Here is a 24,636-nt window from a genome sequence, read left to right on the forward strand (position 1 = left end):
CCAGATTATAAGGCCTACCTTCAATGAATGGCCTATTTTAAAACTGTTTTTATATATAAGGCGCATTGCATTATAAGACTCATAGAATAGAAGCCACAGTAGTGACTGGGGTTACGTTATGCATCCACTAGATGAAGCTGCGCTACAGGAAATGTCAACAAAACAATCATAACTCAGTCAAACTTGATTAATGGAATATAAGCATTCTCGCAACTCCATTCCCTCCCAAAATGAATAAACAGCTGTTTTATTTGAGTCGTATCTAAAGAATGAGGAAATAATATCTCTTGATTATATTAAATGGGTATTTAGAATCTAAACAGTTTTTTAATGTAATCAAGAGTTTAAAAGAATATACAGTAATTATGATTCTATTAAATATTAAACTTTATTTTTTTTATTAAATTGCAAGCAAAAACTTTTTAGATGTATTGTTTTATTGATCTAAACAACAAAACCCCGCAACTTTTGGGCCTCATCCCCATATAAATAGCTTCAAAATTGGAGCATATATAGTATATCGAAATTTAAAACTGAGTGTTGTAAAAATTGTAATTTTAAAAAATCCATTTACAACTGAAACACAGAGGTACAATATGAAGAATTTAAATGGCGCTTAAGTTATCCTATTTTTTCGCCCCCCCCCCACTAAAAAAGAAAACCTGCAGTTTATGTACTATATAAGGCTCATTGGATTATAAGGCGCACCGTCAGCTCTTGAGAAAATTGAAGGCTTTTAGGTGCACTTTATTGTGCAGAAAATATGAGAGACAAACGGTTCTTAAATGACCCTGGGGTTACACTAAGGCACTTTTGGGGTTATGTGAGATTTTAACAGGGTTTCTGCGGTTATCAGTAAATTTCATTTCAATGCAAATTAAGAGCGAATTAATCGGAACACAAACAATCTATTATCATATAGTTGCCGTGCCCCTTTTACAAAATCTTGCATGGCTTTATTTTGTTATGTTTTATTTGGATGTGCATATTCATAAGGCAATTTTCCAGCAGATGAGCCTGAAATAAAAAATATGTTGGCCAATCATAAATACATCTCAAGATACAACTACAAATGTAGTTCCGTTGTTTAATGTATTAGACACAGATGGCACAGCACTCGGTTTTAAGTTTTTTTTCTGTATTGGACATTAGGCAATTGAACTCACATAATGGTATGTGCAGTGACATATACCACAAAAACATGATTATGAGAGAAAAAAAATCCTTGTGTCCAAAATTTCCTGCCCTCCACTTTACAAAATACATTTCAGAAATCCTTTTTTCCTACCTACGCAGTCACTGTAAGGTCAATCCTCTTCCTTTTAGCCCTCCATCAATAAATCAAAAAAATACTCTATCAGTGGATCTGCACGATCCAATAGCTCCCCCAAGTCGACCTGATGGGAGTAATTCAAGTGGAACCTGGAGAGCAGATTTTAATGTTAGAATCCAATCAAAAAATACGATCACCTACAAAGCTGGTGATAAACTTGACTTACTTATTGTTTTGGCAGCTGTAATTCTCCTAAAGCTCTTCGTATACCTCTGGGAGCGTATTTTTATAAGGCGGGCAAGTGATCAATAACTGCCAAATTCTAACAACTTCTATTTCCCGGCTCTTCCAAAGTGCTCTTTAGGGACAAGTGCACTGTTTCCGAATAGCGTCCACGGACGGGCATTTAATACAAACTACAAAACAGATACTCAACATCTTATTGTTGCAGAATGATTCCGATCGTGAAAGATTCCGATTTTTCACGTTTTTTTTTCCCAAGATTTGCGCATTAAACCTCATAACCTGCTGACACAAGCAATTATGAGCGATTTGCTAATGGCCTCCTAAAATGCTGTTGTCAGTCGGTAATGGAAAACAACATTGGGACAACTGACAAAGGAGAAGCCATTTTCTGATTCAACTAAATTTGGGCAAACGAGGGAAATAAATGAGGCCATAAATCCTGCAAGAGTGCAATTAGCATCTACTCCGATGGAGAGCAGATGCAAAGCTTGCATAACAGCCATTGGATGTACTTCCAACTAAAATCAAAAGTACACCTCGGGCAAAGCTTCGGGCTGAATTGTACATTAATGCATAAATTCCATATAAGGTAAGTCTGAAAGCTTTTCACCTCCAGGGTGGATCGGGTTATTTGCTCTTGATTTTGGGATCGTTTACGTCACATGATCGCTCACTGTCCATGCTGACGTTGAAAAGGATTGCGTTCACACTTTAGATGGAACTGTACTGACACCTTGTGGTAGCAAAAGTACGCAACAACATTACAAGGAACGTCATTGTATTTTACTCATTCGTTATTCTGGTGAAAAAAATAATATATAACGTTCGGTGAGTATATGATTATTTGAAATGAAAGAATATAAATATTTTGTAAGCATGAGTGTTCATGACATTTAAATGTACATGCTGTTTATTGGTAATTTTGTATAATAAAGTGGATATACGTATCTTGACTCACTTTTTGTTATTTTATTTGGTTTAGAAGTTTTAATATTGTTACAAAATAAATTTAGGACGAATTACTCGGGGTACAAAAATGTATACAAATACGTTTAATTTATTTGTCCAAATAATTGAAAGTGTATTGCTTAATCTCTTTACAGGACATATGAAAACATCGTTTTCTTCCTCTAAATTTGGAGCAACGGGTGTGACATTTTAGTCATTTCGATTTTTGTTTATTATGTGACGTCACGCACGCGACAACTCATGAAGTTGACATAAACGGCTTTCATTAGTACTGACGTTGTCGTTATTGTTGCCTCCTACAATTAATTTAGGATGTTTCTTGTTCCTGTTTGCCACTACACACTACGTTCTGGAATAAAATTACCACTCCGTTTTCTATCCGAATATTCCTAGACGATCGCAGCTGGATGTTGCGTACTGTGCGGCGTTTACGGCACTTCCGGTCCGGTTGTTGGCGGAGAGGCTAATTTCGCATCCTCACCCAGGAAGCATCCGTCACAATGGGCGACATACCGTTATATTTATCCAACGTCAAAGTGGACGTGGAACAGGTCTAGTTGCATAATTTGTCCTTTCCTTACTCGTTCAGATTCGCTTGCAATCACGTGACTTTTTTTTTTTAATGCGCTACAAATTGCAGTCAATATATTTATGTTCACGGAGTCTTGTCAGTTTCAGAGGCCGAAGCCTGGTAAGGATTTGGTGGAGCAGAGAAAGCATCGCAAGGAGAAGACCCCTCGCAGGATCATTCATTTCTCCAGCGGGGAGACGATGGAGGAGTACAGTACGGATGAAGAGGAGGAGGAGGATGAAGATAAGGAGCCAGAAAGGAAGGACCTGCTCTCCTCCTCGGTTGATGCGGTGAGGGTGAGCCAGCACGCCCAAGTACTAGATCAGTGCTTCTCGACCTTTTTTCAGTGATGTACCCCCTGTGAAATATTTTTGCGGCCAAGTACCCCTTAACCACCAAAATATTCAACATAAAGTGTCAGAGCTGTTCTCAAACGAAATAATTATAAATATTTATCCACGGAAAGATATTTAACATAAAGCATCCTCTTTTGGGATTACAGTCCGCTCACAAAAATAAATAACTTAATTATGAATAAATATTTGCCCACAAAAATAATCAACAAAGCGTCAGACCTATTCTCAAAAAGAAATAATTTCCCTGTGTTACGCTAACAGTTTTTGGAATCACTGATTTTATTGAATTTATTTCTCGTATATATTTGCAGTCAAAGATGACTTGGGGTCCGTATTTCTGGTTTCACGTGTGGAGAGCTGCAACGTCAACCATATCAGGTCAGTTTCCCGCAATCCCTTTTGTGTCATAGAGGAATATTGCCAGCTAATATATGCTAACTGCGTCCACAATTTGGCAACTTCCAAAAAAATGTTTATAATACCATCTGTGTTTTCTGCATCGTAAAAACAGAGCAAACGTACAAACTACTACTGTCTACCTTTGGTGTTCCATGATCAGAATCAATGTGTGTTTTTGTTTTGTTTTGTTTTGTTTCTATCAAAAGTGGTTGTTGTTTTTACGATTGTGAGCTTTTGTGTTGACAATTTATGACGAATTTTAATGAACTCAATCACTGTCGAAGACATATGATTGTTAGAATACTGCACCAACACAACAGTAACAGTATTCACTAGTGGGGAGTGCCATCAAGTGGTGAATAAAAGAACGGTTCAAACTCAATCATTACTTTGATAAAACTTTGACTAAACTAGTAGCACTAGTAGGATTTAAAATGTAGACATTGGCAATGTTACTCGTCCATTTTGCGCATCTGTCAGTTTAACTGGATCCTGACTCCTGATTTTCTCACTGCGTCTTCCAGCATGTGATTACCTTGGAGAGAGAATGGCCTCCCTCTTTGGCATAACATCGGCCAAATATCAGTACGCCATTGATGAGTACTACAAAATGAAAAGAGAGGTCAGTTCTGCAAGGGCATTCATTGGTCCAAAGGCTTCATACCATTCATGCTGTCTTGCGCCGTCCCCGTTGCTCAGAGGGAGGAGGAGAGGGAAGAAATCCGACTGTCAGAAGAGGCCGAACGTACTTTGGACCAATCACGTTCCGCGGAAGCAGACAGCGGGAACGAGCTTCCGCCGCCAGATGCGACGTTCCAGATCCAAAATGAAAGTCAGTCACCTTCCGGCACCATGGTAGTCCCCGCTATCGTCACGGCAACCTAACCGTGGCTACATGTGCAGTTATGAAAGTCGACTTCAAAGGGACCGCTCGCACTGCTAAACAAGAAGGTGTGTGTAACATACAAGTGAGTCACAAGAACACAGGTCTGTTAACACTCTTTTTTTTTTTTTCAGACTTTAATGATGTATTCACAAAGAACTCATATTTTTCACTTTTCACAACTTCTTGTGCCTTTTCTGGTGACGTCCGTCTCCAGGCTATGATTGACTAAAATGGTTTTACGATTACATCTCACCGTTTACTTCTAATGGACTTTTTTATGTGTTTTTAGTGACACGTTGGAAACACCTAAAAAAAAAGAGGCCGTTTCTGCATTTGGCCCACATTATATCAATACGTTCAGAAATTATTTATTTGTCCTCATACGGTTTTATGAGTTTGTCTGCAGCGCTTATTTTTAGCCATGTTTTCCATAATTATGAGGAAAAATTGTTCTATGGAAAAGAAGCAATGCAGGCATCAAAATAATCCATTTCTCTGGATTTGCTATTTTCGAGGAACATGATTAGAAAAACACCGGTATTTATTGGACTGTTTTCCAGAGCTGCGTTTTACTGATATGCCATTTTATATTGTTTTCAAAACACAGGATTAAAATGTTTATAATAAAAAGCCATCTCATGTTTGGCGGTTTGTGTGGCGTGTGTGTGGGTGTGCCAATACTGCCGCGGTTTGAGTAATGTGAGTGTGACCGGGAACAAAAGCGTCTGTGACGCTTTTCATAGTCCCTCACCGTACTCCGTGCACAGTGTCACCATTCTGAGGTCACCCAGAGTCGTTTTCAGGGCGCCCAATGAGCATCATTCATTTCAACTCCAATTCAGTAACTCCATTGACTTCAATACAGCTAGCATAGATTCAGATTCCGATTAGCGATGATGCGATCGCTTGCCTGTGCTTGTTTGTGTCGGTGGCGGTTTTTGACGCCAAAGCTCATCTGCACAGTTGTCTCGAGTGTTAAATCGAGACGTAATGCTGCGAAGAAAAGTCTCGCCGCTGCCGTCGTCGGCAGACAGGCGGGCAGTACCACCCACTGACAGTCTGCGCACACAAAGTCATGCAACGATGTTGATTAGTCATCGCGCTACCACCGCCGGAACTTTTACTGTGCATAACAGCATGCGTTTGCTTGAACAACTGTCAAGGCTCTCAAACATACTTTTTTTAAATTTATTTATATATATTTTACTTCATATACATATATATTCTTTATTTCATATATTGCATTCATACATAACCACACTTTGCTTTACTGGTGGAGTGCCCCCTAGTGGCTTTCAACGCACCATAAGCCATTGGGCTCAAATAACAAGAAAAAAGTTGGCTTATAGTCAGGAATTTACGATTGATAGATAGATAAACAGATAGATGATAAATATGTGTATACTGTGCATACAGTACACCCACGTGTATATATTTACATATACACAGTATTGTGTTTTTACATATATTCACACACATTTTATACACACTATCTACACACTTAAATTAAAGATTAATATACAGATATTGTTGGTTAAATTAATCACTTATATTTTGTGTGTACACTGTACTAAAATCACATGCAGTTCTTCAAGTGTCCGCTAGAGGACACAATTGCCCTCAACACAGTGAAATATGAAGTTCTTTAAAAGCAGGGGCATGTATACTAATTTGCGGATTTGATAGGGTTTGCGAAATACGGTTTCAGCAACAGGAAAGTTATGCAGAATTTTAAGAATGCTGCCTGTGATTAATTTGTATGCAGGATTTTAATAAAATTAAGTCATAAGATGCAAACATATTAAGTATTGATGTGAAAGGCAAAGTAAACTAAGGGCGGGAAATCCTCTCTGTCCAAAAAAAATGTAATAAGCATTTTGAGAAACCGTGCTGCAATTCATGAAACTTCATTTGGTTAACTTAAGACAATTTGACATCAAAACATTCTATGTCATGTTTTTTTTTTCTTACACAATCATCTGAAACGATATATGCTGCCAATAATTCACGTGCAGACGTCAGATTAAATTAAGTGTTTTTCAAACTGAAATTATTATTATTAAGTTAAGTATTGCTTTCATTACTATTTGCAACAACCACCAAGCTTGTATTTGCATGTTGCAACCTCCAATTGTCGGTTGCTTTGACCATACCTTGGCATTTTTGTGGGTTTCCGGGAGCAAAGGAGAGGAATGTCACACACTACATGCCGACACCCAACGTATGAATTTGCATAGCCGACTACAGGTATTACAACTCCCACTATTTGCCGAACATCTTTCATTGCACAGACACAGTCTAGACATGAGAAATATATAGGCAAAATAGCACTTTTTCATAAACTCAAACTTTTGTGTTGCTAGGCAGAATTCACGAAGCACCACCATTTATGTCAAAGAAATCATTGCACCTACAATGTGCTATAGGAGCCACGTAACCGGAATTAAAAGCTACGGGCTACAGGGGGATGCCAGACAAAAGGAAAGTGAGCCGTAAAAAAAAAGACTTTAGGGATGGAATATATATATACGGACGGCAGCGGTTCTTCTGATGTGGGCCTCCGTGGGGCCCGACATGAGGCAGACCTGCTGGGGAAAGGGGATTTCCAACACTGCCTGCTCTCCTCTATCAGCCCCTCGGTCTTTGCACACCATCTTAAAAATGCGGCGTCTATACCAAAAGTGTCCAATTAATTGCACGTTGTCTATTTAATATATTTATCTAAGAAAAGTAAATTCTAAATGAAGTCATTGCATTAAAGGTGATTAGGAAAATTAGGATTTTTTTTTGTATAAACCACGTGAAGTTGCTTGCATTCTTGATTTTTAACGTGTTTAATACGTCGAAGTAAAATAATAATAAACCAGTGTCACATCTTTTTAATATTCTATTTGCCGCCCTCGAAGGAAAACATTTGGACCAAGTCGTTCGCCAAACCTGTAATAAGTGCAACAGTTAGCAATAAATTGCTAGCGCCTAGCTTAGCTTCTACTATGACTATTACTACGTCTACTACTATCGTTTGCACATTCAGTGTTCTAGCAAGCTATCTTTTAGAGTAAACATGCAATTGACTTACTTAAAGAATTACCATATTAGCTATCAGCTAGCAAGAATGTGCCTACTTAAAGAATTATCATATTAGCTAACAGCTAGCAAGAATGTGCCTACTTAAAAGAATTACAATGCATGTTAACAGCGAGCTTAGCTTCTACTATGACTACTACTACTACATCTACTACTACAGTTCACACTTTCAGTGCTCTAGCAAGCTATCTGTTGGAGTAAACATGCAATTTAGCTAGCACATAGAATGTAAATGAGTCAGGCCCCAAGTTCTTTATCACATCTGTGATAATAAAGGCAACAGCTAGCAATTAATTGCCTACTTAAAGAATTACCATACTAGCTAATAGTAGCAAGAAATTGCCTACTTAAAGAATTACCATGCTAGCTAACGTTTAACAAAAATTACCTTCTTAAAAAATGTCAGTATCGGCTAACAACTAGCTTAGCTTCTTCTATGACTACTAGCAGTACTTCTACTATTATATTGTGCACTCTCAGTGCTCTAGCAAGGTACTGGTTAGAACAAACATGCAATTTAATTAGCGCGTACCGTTTTGGTAAATCAAACTCAACTCGCTCACAGTTGTAATAAGGGAAACAGCTAGCAAGAATTCTAAAGAATTATCATGTAAGCTAACAGCTATCTTAACCTCAAATATGACTGGTACTTCTACTACTCATTTGAGAAGTAAAAATAGTTCACAAAAGCCACTTGCGGAAGGTGAAAGACACACACGCAAACTTCTACTCGACACATTGAAAAATAACTGTGCATTGTGTTGTGGAATTTCCCAAGCAGTTATGGCTTTCAGCTGCCAGTTTGCATGTTGCAGGTGGCTGCAACAATAGCAGTGGATGTAGACCATGTGAAATTACATGAATTAAATATTATAATTAGCGTGTCTGGATCGCTTTTAGGGATCACGCTAGATGAAAAGTAGCTTCCTTCCTGAGAAGGTCTATTGTGCTTCCTGTGACAATAATGATATCTGATTCTGCAGGTAAACCATGAAAACTTTTTTTTTTTTTTTTTAATAAAAGGTCAACTTAATTTGAGCAGGCGTGTCTGGTGAGCCCATGTTGTGACTCGCAGGGTGGAGGTCTCGCTGTTTCCTTTTTCAGACATACTTATGTAATTGCCGGTCACAGGAGCACTGTGGTGAAACATCCCCTTCACAATTGTGTGCCTGGGTGCGGGATAGGTATGGAAATGCACATTGAGGTCCAGATACTTTGGGTACTTTCCTCCATAAATAGCTGCCAAGCTTTGACAAGAGGTGTGAACAAGGAAGGAAACAGGAAATCTGTCATATCCCACCCTAGGGTCAAAACAGTTTTTTTTATTGTTGTTCATTGGTCACAAGAAATGTTCTATCTGAAAATGTATTTATAAGAATTGCAGTGATTAATCAACAGTCACTAATTTAATCATTATTTTGATTTAAAAAATCACAAAATCAAATGATTCTGAATCATACAGTTGATCAACATTTTCATCTTTTTTTTTAATTGGAGATCAAACCAATGAACAAATTATATAGAAATTTTGCATTTTCCTCCATCTCGATCGAAAAAATGTCCAGTTTTGAATGAATCGACAGGTTATTCGTATGTAATTTAGTTAAAGCCCAAGTAGTTATGTATAAGAAAACCATTCCGATTTTAACCTTCGTGCCTAATGTAAGTATCAAACTCCTATTCAGGTTTTTTTTTAAACACTGATCTAGAAAGTTGACTCTTGAGTTGTTTTTTTTTTTCATTTTAAGTGCTATATATATATATATATATATATATATATATATATATATATATATATATATATATATATATATATATATATATATATATATATATATAGTACATAAATGAAAAACTAATAAAAAACCAGTTACTGTAATTAGAATGTGTTAGCAAACTTGAATGCGACTGTATTTAGATTAGATTTTCTTCTTGTACGGTGGGTTAGGTTATTTTTATTTTAAGTACTATTCCTCGATAATGGTGCCACCTCAAAGCAAACAATATTTTTATTCTAAATTACAATTACCTGTATGGTCATCATGGTTGAAACAAAGAGCTACTGAATGTTCTTTTAATCTCGTTCTTGCAGATGTTGACAATAAACGAGGAGAGATTTAGAAAGACATATTGACGAAAAGGATTTACCTGAGAATAAATTTAGGCAAACATACCCAAACATAATGGTGAATGAGGCCCATTGTCCAAAATCTCGGAATTCTACCATGAGGAAATCTCCCGACATCCTGCAGAAGAGGAAACCCCCTTGCTTTTGTTCTTCTTTGCCCACCCCACAGAGAAGCAAAACAAATCAATATTTTTAGCCATTAAACTAAATTTAACCCACTTAGCGCCTTTTAAACCGCATTGCTGTTTTTAAAGCGCCGCCACTCTTGTGGTTAAAAAAAAAAAAACATTCACAAACAGGAGAGACAAGTTGTCTGGTGGAATAATTCATCATTGCGTAGTACACTCATTTATATATTTAAAAAAAAAAAATCAAGCTGCTAACTAGACCGTCCCGTTTGTCTGTGGGGAAACAGCTCGTGACACAAAGGGGGAAATTTGAAAAGACGAACAGAGGGAGGCAGTCAAGCGGCCCGCCGTGTCGCTCCGAGAATCCAGTGGAACAAAGAGAAAGAGTGAGCGAGGAATTCCCCTAAGTAGCTTCAAACGTTTGCAGATGTGCGCATGGCCAACCGCTACTGTACACATCTGGCGAAAGCATCCCGAGGAACCCCGCCGCTTTTTCCTCCATTTTCCATTCCCGCCGCCATGCCTTGTCTATGTAACACTGCCCTCTGTTCTACCTTGGAAAAGCAATTTAGGAGCACACATGGCGGCCTCCGCGCGCGGGCCAGACGGCCGGCCGGCCAGTCAGTCAGCTGCAATGGATCGGCGGCAAAGTGCGAATCATAGGAAGCCCGAAAAGACCGTTATCCTGGCAGCAGGAGGAAAAATTTGTGCTGAGGGAAAGTTTGGGGGATTTTCACTCTCAGCTTCCAAGTAGCTGTGCTACTGGAGGTCAGCAATAGTCCACTACTCTTGGAAAATTGACATGCGCAAATCACGCTATTTGTATGTTTTCTAAGGCCGCGATTCTTCCTATATGAGATTTTAGCATGGTTTCTGCAGGTATCAGCAAATCTAATTTAATGCAGTGATAGCAAAAGTATCATTTGCTTTTCGAATTGAGAGCAAACTAATTTGAACATGGATCAGCTTTTTGCTCAATTTTGTCATAGTGACTCCTTTGCAAAATTTTGTAAGCCTTTACTTTGTTGGGTGATACAGATTTGCATTGTGGTTAGTTACATATTTTTTAGTGGATGAGACCAAAATAAAAGCCATCTAACATGATCTTTTATCTACACATTGAATTACCTCACAAACGTACTTTAAAAATTGAGTCAGCAAACGCTCCGCAAAATGGCAGTTTGTTAGTTATTTACCTCAAGTAATGCATTTATATTCAATCATGTAAATATGATCATATTTATTCAATATATACTTGCTAATTCAAAAACTTGCTACTTCAAAAACTTTGCTATTTACACAATCTGCAGTGAGACTATTAATGTGTACGTTTTTTTTTCATTATTTTCTGTGGTTAGTATGGCGAGCTATGTCTTTTTGTCATTTATGTCTCAAATTTTGTTAGCTGGTAGTGATGTATTTGATTTAATGTTATGAAGGATGCATCCACACTGTGCATGTAAAAAGTTTAGCTAGGTCCAGGTTAGCTTATGACTTAGCCTTCCCTCTGGGGATCTTGGGCAGCCCGGGAAATGAGGGAGGTTGAGTGACTGTTTTGCAGGGGTGTGGTTGGTTTATGCTATAAAACACTTAATGGCATGTTATTGCTTTCAAGAAAGCGTTTGCCCTTATACTTTTTTATGTCTTATATTCCCGTTAGGGTGCTGCTGTTTCAAAGAAGTAAACAAATTTGATGCATCACCAAAACCATTTTGTTAGCAATGACGTCTATTAGCTAGGCTGAGCACTGAGGTGTAGAAATGTCGCGAGGCACTTGCATTTCCTATCCCGTACCTAATATTTTAACCTTAGTAGACGATAAACGTTTGTGGGCTCATAAGGCGGCTGACGAGATGAAAAGGAAATTGCGATAGCAAATCCAGAGAAATTAGCGACGTTGATTTCATATATATATATATATATATATATATATATATATATATATATATATATATATATATATATATATATATATATATATATATATTGCACAAAATGCTTCACTGAATTAAAATGTGAAAAAAACTCACTCTACATAAGATAAATATAAAAAAAACATGCACACATATACACAGATACGATACATCCATCCTACAGAAACTATAATAAAACTAACATGGCAAAATAATAACATGGCAGGAGACGTTTGCTGCAACTATCTTTTTATCAAAGCACAACAAGATAAACATACCACCATCCCATACTAAACATGTTTTTGAGGTAGCCGTTAGCAAGAATTCTAACGGTGAATCGACAACAAATGTAGAACTAATTTACAAATAACAGGTGCTCTTTGAACTTGAGCAAAAATGTTTATGAAAAGACTTTTTTTTAACTGATTAATCATGTTTTTTTTTTTCAAATTCAAAGGTGTGATGAATACATTATATATATATATATATATATATATATATATATATATATATATATATATATATTTGAGCTTGCTACTTTATATCACATTGTATCTTGTCTAGAATAGCATGTGTTTTGTTCATTGCATTGCCTAAAGTCATAATTTCCACTTTTTGGGTGTTTCTACCTATTGTAAAATGTACCGAGCCAGATGTTGTCATTCGGGGAAAACGAAGATAGCATGAGCGAGGCTGTTGTCACCTGTGTTGCTTATTGCTCACCTTTCTAAATTCAGACACTCACATACGGGTCGGTCTGGCTCATTTGCAGTCGTTCAGGCGCTGCGCACAGGCCTGGAGCGCACACACAATAGCGGGAAATTCCCAACGAAAATTCCGCCAGAGCTGCGTGAGGACATTCCTGTGTTTTTCAGAACGTCTTGTTGCTGAAATGAAAGTCACAACTACTGCTATGGAGTCTTTTTCAAAGTCCTTAGTACCCTCAAGCTAGCAATAAATCTCCTCCGCCCGGGGATATTGGAAGTAAGATTAAGTTTCCTGACAGCACTTTGGAAATATGGTCAGCATGAAGGGACAGGCAGGAATAACAAGAGGGAATTTAGGTGTTAACATCGAAAAAAATCCCACCCATTAACAGGTTTTAAATCCCGAAATCAAGCTGCCAGAAAACACAAAATAAAGCGTATCAGCTGTTGAAATCTCGGTATTTTTTTTTCGCTCCAAATTCCCCCTGCATTCCCTGCAATGACATCACCACTCACTGTCTCTTTATTTATGATCCTTTTTGACATTGACATAACAAACACATTCCATGAGAGCATTTTTTCCACCCGAGGACAGTGCGAACATGCGATTAATGAATGCGAAAGTGTTTGAAAGGGGATTTTTTTTTTATAGGCGTACAGTAGTGTGTAGAACATGACTCATGCTGTTTAGTGGATCATTCAGTCGCCATTACGGACCACAAGCATGTCTAACTGTAGTCGCCATCCATGCTTGCCTTGTATTTAGTCATACAGTGGTATCATTGTTCCTTTTCGGATTTATCATGCTGGTTGCATGCATTACTTTTATTATTTATTCCACGCACATGCGGTACAGTCACTACAATGTTTCCTCTCTTCCAAAGCCGTCAGATTTCTAATTGGTTTCACCAGGAAATATAGACTCCCATAATTATGCTCTTGGATGAAGTTTTTCAAACCTCTAGATCCCTTTCGGGGAACTGTAGTGGCTCCTAAAATCAAGTCAAGTTTATTTATGGCTCTTTATGACAAAAATGTCTCAAGGGACTTCACGGTTCACAGAGATCAATGACATTCCCTGTTCGAACCGTCTTGTCCATGTGAGGAAAATCTCCCAGTAAACCGATTTTGGAATAAAAGAAAGAACCCTTTGTGAACAGATGAAGGGATCCCCCTTCCAGGATTCATTCACTGCAGGTCATAGACATATAACTGGGCTGGCAGTGAAGGAGTTAAATGCCATACGTTTGTTGAAACGGCAGAGAATCATTGGATTATGTAATAAAATATCTGCTTTGTTTATGGCTCATCTGATGAAGAATGGCCTCGAGTTAAACTTAACAAAATAAAGGCGTACGTTTTGCATTAGTCTTAGCCTATTTTAGACCCTTATCAAGCCAAACACAAAAATGAAAAAATGTACATAAAAAAAAAAAAACGTTTTTGGGGGTGAAAGAGTAATCACTTATCGGTTATTCCGTGAAATTATCAAATAACAACCAGCTAAATTTGCGAAACTGTTAGCAATTAGCATTAGCGCATTTACTTTTAAGGTCAACAACTTCTTTCTGTGATTTAACGTCTTCTTCTGGGGCTGCTTCTTGATGAGCGACCGGTCTCGTTTCGTGCTTGACTGCCCTCTACTGGTTAATGTCAACACCTAAAACTGAGCCGCTGTAGATTGTAATGGCAGATTATCTTCTTGGTATTGTCTTTGATGGAAGGCTGCTTACTGCTAAATCAATGTTTTTCAAGAACACAATTAGAATCAAGCACTCGGCCATGAAGTGCTGCACCATCACTAGAAATAGAGCCATCTGTCAAGATGGTCTTTGCATATGGATGTTTCTCACGTTATCCCACGTCCACTTTACACTAATTGAATATTACTTCATTTATCTCATGCTTTTTAATTGGAAATGATCCCAATGTTTTGATATCCAGTTCTTTGGTGGTTTATCTCTGTGGCAAATCATCGCAACACTACACACATCCGTGTAGAAAATGATGGAGCTTCAATGTGCTTATTTTTAGATGATCTGTTTTGTTGACTTTTTCCCCCCAGTCCTACAATTTAGCATGGTTTCATCTTCCAGTTAATTTACTCTTATTTTGAAAAGAAAAATGTCATGTTTCTTTCACTGCATTAAAATGCACTAAATTAGATTTGCTTATACCAAAATTAAAACATAATAATTCACATACGGTTCACATATGGGTCAATCTCAAACCCTATCCGAGTCTGTTTAAAAGCTGCAGGTGAAGTTTTAAGTGAAGAATCGAGGCTCCTTGAAAACATCTCTTTACCATTGCGGGGAAGAGTGTTGAGCAACTATGGTTTGCTACTTGTTGAGCAACCATATTTTGCTACCGGTTGAGCAACCGTGTTTTGCTGCGCTAACAGTCGTTCAAGTGATACTCCCTCAATTTGTGAAAATGTAACAAAATAATCTACTTTAGACCCATAAATAAGAGTGGCTAACCAGGATTCAGACAGTGTTTTTCTTCTTTAATGCATTTTTTTTTTAAATATAATCAGTGACATCATCAGCTGTATAGGGAGATCCGTTGCTACACAGTCAATGATTCTCACTTGAATTCAATTGAGTTTAAAAATAAAGGCTTAAAGATCACAGCTTTGCAGGTTTTCAGTGAAAAAATGAAATTGCACTATGTCAGTGCTGACTTGTGTGATTTGCAGACGGCTATTAAAAGCCATGAATTAGTGTACCACATGTTTAGGTCATCTCATGCACCACAATGAGATAGCATAAGTGGGGGAGAGGTATTAAAGAAATGAGGTCATGCTTACTCAGCTCACTAGCTGGGCCCTGTAGTTAAGTCTGAGTTAAATACACTTGATGTCTGAAAAGACTGCAAGAGATGGAAAAAACAGTATTGTTACAAATCTAGATTATCTTTTTCAATTTTCTATATTTTTTTTTTTAGCCTGAAATGTGGCAACAGGGGAAAAGGTTCAAGGAGATGAAGCACTGTATCAATCCAAAAATCCATTTTAACTGGGCTGATAGTGAATGAGACAAAATATTTTTTTACTCCTGAAAATGTTTCTAAAAGTGTACCGTATATTTTTAACAGAAAGGGTCGACTTTGAATTTCAGTCCTTGCTAGTCTTAAGACGTTTTGTACTGTTGCGAAACAAAACAACCAGACAACTTGGAATGTTTACAAAGTAACCCCTGAAAAAATTCTTAAGGCACGTGTGGCATTCGGTGAAACTTCATAGTCATCATGACTGCCGCTTGCGACATGTTCCCAGTGTCTGGCTGCTCGAGCGCATGAATGTGCCTCTGGTTTCAGTCACATTGCCGATGTCAAAATGCTCCATTTTACCAAGGACAATCTTTTGAAGTCCACACATCTGAAACGAAATCAGGCCAGGCCTAGTCACGTGGTTTCTGACACAACTGTTCCCAAAGGCCATGAATTCATCTGAATTGTATTGCCATAATCAGTTACTTATATTCATTTTACTTTCAACAGAATCCACAGAATACAACAGAATCGTTGTTTTGTTTTTTGTTTTTTTTCAAAGAAACAATTTCTGTATTCTGGTGATTGGTTTTAGAATGCGTTTATTTTTATATTTTCAAACGGATTGCAACAGAATGGTTGTATTACAAAACATTGCATTGCAACATTGTCCTCATGTTTGTGACATAAACATTGAATTAAAGGTAGAAATAGATTTGTTACAAAAAGAGATCCTAGAACTATTGATTACTTATTTCTTGAGGATAAGCACTTCGAATTATACTTTTCTTTTTTTTTAAATTGCCATGCACATTTATACAAAAGCGTTTTTGATATGACAATTGTTCTCCTGTTTATTTAGGGACAGCTGTACCAGGATGCGCTTGCTAGATAGTCGGATAAAAAAAAAAAAATAATAACATCAGCAAGAATGTGCATTGTCTACATTGTCGACCTTTAAGATACAGATATTATCGGAGAAATCTTAAAATTGATATTTTTGTGGGAATATAATACATATATTTGTCATCTACACAAAAATGTACCTGTCATTGGGTCACATTTGTGAGTGATGCATAATGATTCGTCCAATTATTGACTGCTAGTTTGATCAAATGGATCTCTGGCATCCATAAATTTATTAAATCCAGTGTTACAAAGAATAGACCATCCAATTTTTAGATGCTTAGGGCAAGTTAATTCTTTTTTTTTTCCTTGGCTTTCCCCAAATTACCCGGGTGTTTGCAACATACCAGACCACAAGCTCAGTTAAAAAAATAAATAAATAAAATGCATGTTGTTTTCGGTATTTGTGTCAAAGTTAAAGGAAGCAAGTACCGCATTGTTTCCAGCATGTCTGCTATTTCTCTTTCTCATTTTTTGTGGTTTGCTTGGCTCAACAAAGCTGAAAACAAAAAAAAAAAGAAAAAAGACAGCAAAAAAAAAAAAATCTGGTATTTATTTGCATGAGCATTGCAAGTTATTTGAAGCATTTAACATTTAAGTGGGAGCTCTTATTGTATAGAAAAACAGTAAATGGAACAAGCAATGTTGCAACATTTAAGGTTTTGTGCCTGGATTGCAATAGTGACGGCGTCCCACACACGTTGAAGCCGACACGGGGGTGGGGGGTCTTTCACACACAAAGTGGAAACGCTGTATGAAGATGAATGAGAGATGCTTTCGTAGAGTAAGGTCAAAAGTAGAGCGGACTCAAAGAGATACCAAAAATTGTGTGGAAAGGAAAGAGTCAACATGGTGGCAGTAAGCATGGGTGGAGGGGGTTCACCGTTTAGGTCATGAAATTCCATTCATGAGTAAAATTAAAATACAGTTTGAAAAGTTGAATCTACCTGATTGAATAATCCAAATATCTTTTCTTTTTTTCCGTTTTTATCTCAGATTTTTTTTTTTTAGTTAACAGAATCAAAAAGAATGATTATGCGAGACTGAAAAAAACATGTTGTACACACTCACACACACACACACACACACACAAGACGAAATGGAAATAGGTCAAGTCAACTTCTGAGATCTTTCACGTTTTGGGGTGATCCAAGGACAGCAACTTCTGGCATTCAAACATTTCTGTAAATTAACAAGCATTTTTTTCTCTTAGAAAAAAAAATCTAACATGCCAGCATATTTTTTTAACCATTATGATTTCAAGGATGTTCATCAATCATTCAGCGTTTTTATCTGTCAGTGAAGTTGCTAAATAATTGATATTAATAGAAATAATCAGAAAGTTAGCTGTTTTTAAAATCTGTATTTTTCACACCGGATGTGTTTTACACATTTTTTTTTGCTTCCGGTCTGTACTTTTTGTTACTTTATTTATTTGAATAAGTAATTCTACTATTTCCATGTATCTGTAAGCTACTTTTCTTCAACGCGCTTGACGTTGCCATGGGGACGACAGGAACTTTTTTTTACAGCGGAAGTAGTTTTAGCCTCTGCTGCATTACTTCCGGGTTGAAACAGCGTATTAGCCACTTGCAACTTCTTTCGAACGAGTCCCTCTGCTAAGTTTACCTGGGAAAAATGTCCCGAGGTTCAAGTGCAGGGTTTGATCGCCACATTACCATCTTCTCTCCTGAAGGAAGACTTTATCAAGTCGGTCAGTATGTGAATTATTTTAGACGAAAGCCGGCTTGCTAACTAGCAAGCTAAATGCGCTGTCATGCTTCGGTTAGCTCCCCTAAATGCTAGCAGATAACTCATAACAACAACGAAATATTATTGTCATATTTATCCTGATGGGGTTCATTCGTGTTGAAAATATGTTTCGACAACTTTGATATTCAATCTGGAAGTCGAACTGCGTGAACCAGCACTTTAGCAACGAGCTAACATTAAGCGCGTCAAGTCATCGCTGATTTACCTATTGTTATCGTACCTTTGTCCACAACGGTTTGCGACAATAAAACATTGATGATGTTCATATTAACCATAGTTATATTGATCCGTTTAATTTTGAGGTTAATGGTTAAAGAGAGACTTGTCTGTAGAAGTTTGAAAGTGAAAGTGTCACCGTTGTGCGCGCATGTAATAGAGCTGATCTTTTAAAATGGATTCATTATATAGTGATAAGTTTACAAAATAAACATTTTTATAAAGGTCTACCCGTGTTGCATAGCGTGTCTTTATTTAAAGTACATTTTGTCAAACTTGATTGTCCTCCTAAGCAAGCACTCTTACCCATTCAAAACTGTTTTTTTTCTTCAACATCATTTTTTTGACGATCATATTTGTCTTCCGCTTGTAGAATATGCTTTCAAGGCCATCAATCAGGGTGGACTCACATCTGTTGCAGTTCGTGGAAAGGACTGTGCAGTAGTTGTTACACAGAAAAAAGTGCCGGTGAGTGGATATTAGTGCGTTATACAGTCCCATGCCTTTCTAGTTGTCATCCTAACATTTCAAAATTGATTTTAAATTCATTTTGGCCATTGTCAGAATTTGTCAGTTATTAGTTGCATATTACCTGCGTTCAATTGGTATCAATGACAACTTTTTTTTGTTTTAATTCTTATTACAACAGGACAAGCTTCTGGATTCAGCCACAGTGACTCACCTTTTCAGAATAACAGACAACATCGGATGCGTAATGTCCGGAATGACAGGTAAGAGAAGTCAATGACACAATCAGCTGTCAGATGTTGGGATTGCTTAACATATGCTCTTTTCAGGAACACATTTTGAATTCCATACTTTGTGATCTTGATGCAGCTGCACCCCCAAAATCACATAACCATTAGGCAGTGGCCATGATGCGTTATAATGATTAGAGGTGTAATGATTAATCAACAATTAATGGATAACCAAATTAACCAATAATTGTTTTTGGTAATCGATTAATCATTTACAGACCTAAAATTGTCTAAATGCTCAATGTTTTAGTCTACCGGTATGGAAATGTTCTCAGATTTTTAGTCCTGGCTGAAAGTAGACTGTTTATGATTGTACTGAAACAAAAGGAAAGCTTTGCAGAAATCTGCTTTTTACCCTGGAAAACAATGATCAACAAATTTGTGCCCATTTTCTGACAAGTTACTGACCCAAGCAGCAACCAAATCATAAGATTGCTTTTTGCATTTTTTTCATTTGAAAATAACTCCCGATTTTTAAAAAAGTCAAAATCAACATCATGTTTCTATTAAATCCAATTCATTGATAATCAACAAAATAATTGATTATTTTGGTAATTGATTAATTGTTTAGAGACCTAAAATTGTGTAAATTCTCAGAATTTCTGTCTCCTGTCTGGAAATATATTCTCAGTTTTGAGCCCTGTCTGAAAATTGACTGATTATCATTGTATTGAATCAAGGAAATCTTTGAAAAAAAAATCTGCTTTTACTTTGGAAAACATTGCTCAACATTCTTGCCAATTTTGTGACATGTTATGAACCAAACAAGCAACCAAATCACGGGCTGATAGATTATTAAAATAATCACTTGTTGAAGCACTAATGACATTTAATGATTCAAATAAACAAGAACTAAATAATTAAATATCTCTTTTCCCTCTCACCCCTGAAAAACATGGACAGCTGACAGCCGCTCCCAAGTTCAGCGCGCTCGCTATGAAGCAGCTAACTGGCAGTACAAGTACGGTTATGAAATCCCAGTGGACATGCTGTGTAAGAGAATTGCAGATATCTCTCAAGTCTACACGCAGAATGCCGAGATGCGACCGCTGGGCTGCTGTAAGTATTAATTAGAATCACTCCCTTCCCTCAAGCATCAAGTGTTAGCGTTGTCCTGGTACGCTACACCCTGAAGTCATGTTACGTCATTACCGCTTGCTAGCGATATTATGCCGGTAAATCCAACAAAGTAGCAAAACCGACATTGTCCGTAAACAACAGACATAATTGTGTTATCGTCACCGGCAAGTCTTTTCTAAGGGCGCGCTCTCACGGTGGAACTTCCTCAAGCAGGGGTTAGCGTAAGCTAGATGTTTTGTTTGGGGGGGAAAAAAATGTAACAGGGCGTTATTCATCGGGCAGAACAAAACAGGGGAACTGGCTTTGAAAGAAATGATATTGGTTTTGGTAATTATAATTAATATAATTATGTAATGAGTTAAGTAAGTTTTGATTGTGGTGGTGTTCTGGCATGTTAAAACCAGGGGTCGGAGTTTTCATGGTGCTGAGTTCAGTTTTGCGTATTTTAACGCCATAAGGGTCAAAAATGACCTCGAAACATTTTTAGCATTTTATCATCCTGGATTTGTCTCGAATTATATTAGTTTTGAAGTAACTGCAATTTTGAATTGGGAGTGGGTGACTCAAACCGCAGATGACAATATTGTATGGAGTGATTATCTGCTGCATACCTAATATGTAATCATTTGTAATGCTTTAGGAAATGGTTCTAGAGTTCTCCAAAAAACATTCCAATCTTAACTCCATGACCTTTTAAAAGGACATGAATTAAAATCCTTAAATTTATGAACAGATGGAATTCAGCGTAGGGATTCTTGAGCGGCGTACAAGAAAGATGTCAGCGAAGCCCAGCCGCAGTACAACAAAGAGCGAACACGCAATTGATCGGGTCCCTTGTAGCAGTAACAAAGAAGCCATTTTGCTCCTTCCTGGAGATCGCGACGGAGAACGCCTGACTCCAAATCTGGGGCATCAGCGCCGTTGTCATATTGTACCCGCAGGCATGATTGTGATCGGCATCGACGACGAATACGGCCCGCAGGTCTACAAATGTGACCCGGCCGGCTATTACTGCGGCTTCAAAGCCACCGCCGCCGGGGTCAAGCAGACGGAAGCGACCAGTTTCCTGGAGAAGAAGGTGAAAAAAAAACTGGACTGGACCTTTGAGCAAACTATTGAGGTATGTGATGGGGGGGAAAAAAGTTTCTTCTAATCTTACTGCTTGGATTTACCTGCTTTAACCCTCAGTTTGGCCTGTCTTGTTTTAGACCGCTATCTCTTGTCTGTCAACTGTCCTCTCCATTGACTTCAAGCCGTCTGAGCTTGAGGTGGGCGTGGTTACAACGCAAGACCCCAAATTCAGGTAAAGATGGCCCAATGTCTCTCAAATTTAAAAAAAAAAAGAAAAAGAATAAGACCCGGATTTGCAACAGGTAGTGAGATTGCCTAATAGCGAATGACTGTTGTCATGATTCAACTCTTTGGCATGTGAGGTATTTACATTGCTTTTTTTTTTTTTTTATGTCACAATGCAGGGAAAGCAACCTCAAAGAGAATAACTTTAAGGCGAAACTGACACTTAAGTGGTTATATATCCCCGAAAATAAACAATCTTCTAAGTTAGTAAAACTCGTTCACTGCCAACTGTTTGAGCATTTTGACATTTTCAAGACCCACATGATACCGTGTTCAATCTTACATCTAAAACAGGACATCATTGCCATCTACTGGTGATTGTACATCAATAAAGTTGTTTTCAATTTACAGTGAATTTAGCCTCAAACACTCCCCTGCCTCTCCCTGTTTAAATACTTAATCAACAAATATATTCATCAATCGCACTGAATATTAATTCCACGCCTGACTGATTGGAAGTCTATTTTAATCGAAGAAAAAAAAGTTAATTTTTGCAAAAGATCCAGCAACGAAAGTGGCTTTTTTTTTTCAGGATTCTGACCGAGGCCGAAGTGGATACTCACCTGATGTCCCTGGCTGAGCGGGACTGAGCAAGACAAAAACATGAGCCCCGTTTCAAGTTAGTCAAGGCATGATGGGATACGCAGTTTTCACATGAAAAGTCGTGTTATTTTGCTTTTCTGTACATTTCCCCCACTGATACATTCAATAATTAAAAAAAAAAACATGTTTTGAAGTAAAATAGCTTTCGATGTGTTTGTATCTTAAAGGGAGTGTGTGTAATTTTTCGCATGCGCCCGTGGGAGGTTTAGGGACATTACGGTAAATGCAGCCGTTACTCCTCCTCCGGCTGTCCGGAGGAGTGCCACCCCCCCATGTAATATCATTTAAGGATAAACTAGACATACGATTATATTTAAAATATACTGTTGGTCGTTAAAAACACATTTATAATTTAATTTATTCATTTGTACGGTCTAAATCTTACATATTGTCACATTAATGGTCTGAAAACAAAGTTTTTTGTTGTTTTTTTTTTTTTGTGCTACTCTTGCGGCTGCATCCTGTTTCATCAGAACTTCTTTCATGTGTCAAATTTAGAAGCGGCAAAACGCTCGCCGGCTGTGGGAACACGAGCGGCTCACAACTTTACTTCCTGTAACTTGAAAAGCATCAGAAATCAAATTCTCGCTCATGTGCTTTGTTTTTTTTTTTTCACCACAGGAGCACATTTGACCTTATTTTGTTTTCATCGCACTGTACATGTGCACAAGCCAAAGAAATCCAAGCAATTTAACAGCGCTTCATTATTTGCATCATTCTGAGAACTGAAATTGCTCATTCTTTCATTGCAATTATGTTCGAGCAAACTTGCTGGCTAAATGCGAAAAACATTGAATATTTTTTCCTCATAATGCCTTTCACGTATTGACTTGTGCATGCGCAAGTAAAAAAAAAAGTAAAAATAAAAAAACTTTTTCGGAATTTAGCTGGCATTCTATCAATACATTCAAAAATAATATAAACATTAGTCATTTTTATGGTTGTATAATTGTTATTTTGTCATTTTTTCCCAATAATGCTATGGGGTATCGATTGCATGCTTTGTTTTTAACAATTAATCCAAATGAAGTGCGAATTTGCTAGTCAAAAATATAATAATCCACTGGGGCTAAAAAAACATGTTTTTTTTTTTTGTTCTAATTTTTAAAAATAAAATGCCTTGATTAATCATGCAAATTATACTTTTATCAGTATTTTTGTGGTTCTTTTTTTCAATGATGTACTCAGAATTTAGCAGTATGTTCCAATTTATTTGCTCGCAATTTGAAAACGTATTGCTCCTGTCATGGTATTAAAAAGCATTCAAACACATTTGATGATACTTGCAAAAACCCTGTTAATAGGCAACATTTTAGATTTTTCTAAAAATTTTTGATAAAATATGCTGCTTGGCTTTTGTTTTTCTATTTTTTTCTGCTAAAACTTGCCACGGGTTTTAAACAAATCCATACCAGTTGGCCCTCAATGACGATGAACATGTTTATTTAAAAATATTGAAATATATGTTTAAAATCCAGTCTTTTTTTTTATTTTTTTGCTTTGCTAGTAGGAATTTCTGCCACATGTCAGCTTCGCATTTTTTTCCAGTGACCAAATCTGTCATCATCCACTCTTGATCACAAATGACATCATCACAGTCAGTCCAGTTTCCCGGGGTCATCAATTCATCCGCCCCACCTATCTGGATTCCAAATCACAACTATAAACCCCCTCTCAGATGTCATGTTTTCCCTTAAATCAAGGAATCATTTTTCGGAGCTCCCCCTGTCATGCGGAATTAGATGTGATTTTAAAAGGAAGCAGATGAGTGGCTGGAAAAACCCGTGAAGTCCCATGCGTGTCTATATGGCATATTAATGTTTACAGCCCTGCAGACAATTACAGGCTAGGTAATGTGAACACCGCTATTAACCTCATCCTTGTGGTATCTTGGGAAAGCCGCCAGTTCTACTGGTTTATCGAGGTCGTTCTTTGAAAAATATATGCCATTTTTTTTTTGCCTGCTTCCTACAAAGGTTTGAACTGAAAGAAATGTGCGAAAATGTTACCGCCTGCTTGAGAAAAATGTATTAAGTTGTGTGGTGAGGGGATTTTTTTTTTACAGCGTTAAAATATCAAAAGAACAGGTGAAAAAACAGACTTAGTCTAATAGATGAAAAAAATGTATAATAAATGAAAAATACGGTGCAATTGATACAGTATAATTAAATGGAAAAAATATAGTAAAAAATAAGTAAATGAACAAAATTAAACTTCTACTTTATTTTATGCATACTTTATTTTTTTTAATGCATATTATGGGGAAAATAAGATTATGAAAAAAATA

General features: G+C 37.2%; 2 protein-coding genes across 5 annotated transcripts; both read left to right on the top strand.

Annotated features, from left to right (window-relative positions):
• Nucleotides 1–2,805: 2,805 nt before the first annotated feature.
• LOC148407074 (protein FAM177A1-like) lies at nt 2,806–5,334 on the top strand. 4 transcript variants are annotated; one of them, XM_088403492.1, is made up of 6 exons: nt 2,806–3,039; nt 3,161–3,355; nt 3,727–3,793; nt 4,339–4,436; nt 4,514–4,646; nt 4,718–5,334. In XM_088403492.1, the coding sequence occupies exons 1-6, from the start codon at nt 2,989–2,991 to the stop codon at nt 4,927–4,929; spliced, it is 756 nt and encodes a 251-aa protein (XP_088259618.1). In that variant the 5' UTR covers nt 2,806–2,988; the 3' UTR covers nt 4,930–5,334. The 4 variants fall into 4 exon arrangements, with proteins under 4 accessions (XP_088259618.1, XP_088259620.1, XP_088259619.1 ...); XM_088403494.1 differs by having other exon boundaries at nt 3,167–3,355; XM_088403493.1 differs by having other exon boundaries at nt 2,810–3,039; nt 3,161–3,349.
• Nucleotides 5,335–18,111: 12,777 nt separating this feature from the next.
• Nucleotides 18,112–23,621, top strand: LOC148407075 (proteasome subunit alpha type-6). Its single transcript, XM_088403155.1, has 7 exons — nt 18,112–18,277; nt 18,926–19,020; nt 19,202–19,283; nt 20,214–20,369; nt 21,332–21,510; nt 21,599–21,693; nt 22,279–23,621. The coding sequence occupies exons 1-7, from the start codon at nt 18,202–18,204 to the stop codon at nt 22,334–22,336; spliced, it is 741 nt and encodes a 246-aa protein (XP_088259281.1). The 5' UTR covers nt 18,112–18,201; the 3' UTR covers nt 22,337–23,621.
• The last annotated feature ends 1,015 nt before the right edge of the window (nt 23,622–24,636 follow it).

The sequence above is a fragment of the Hippichthys cyanospilos genome, chromosome 20 (assembly GCF_059441005.1).
Source record: "Hippichthys cyanospilos isolate Australia breed blue-spotted pipefish chromosome 20, RoL_Hcya_1.0, whole genome shotgun sequence".
Classification (NCBI taxonomy): Eukaryota; Metazoa; Chordata; class Actinopteri; order Syngnathiformes; family Syngnathidae; genus Hippichthys; species Hippichthys cyanospilos.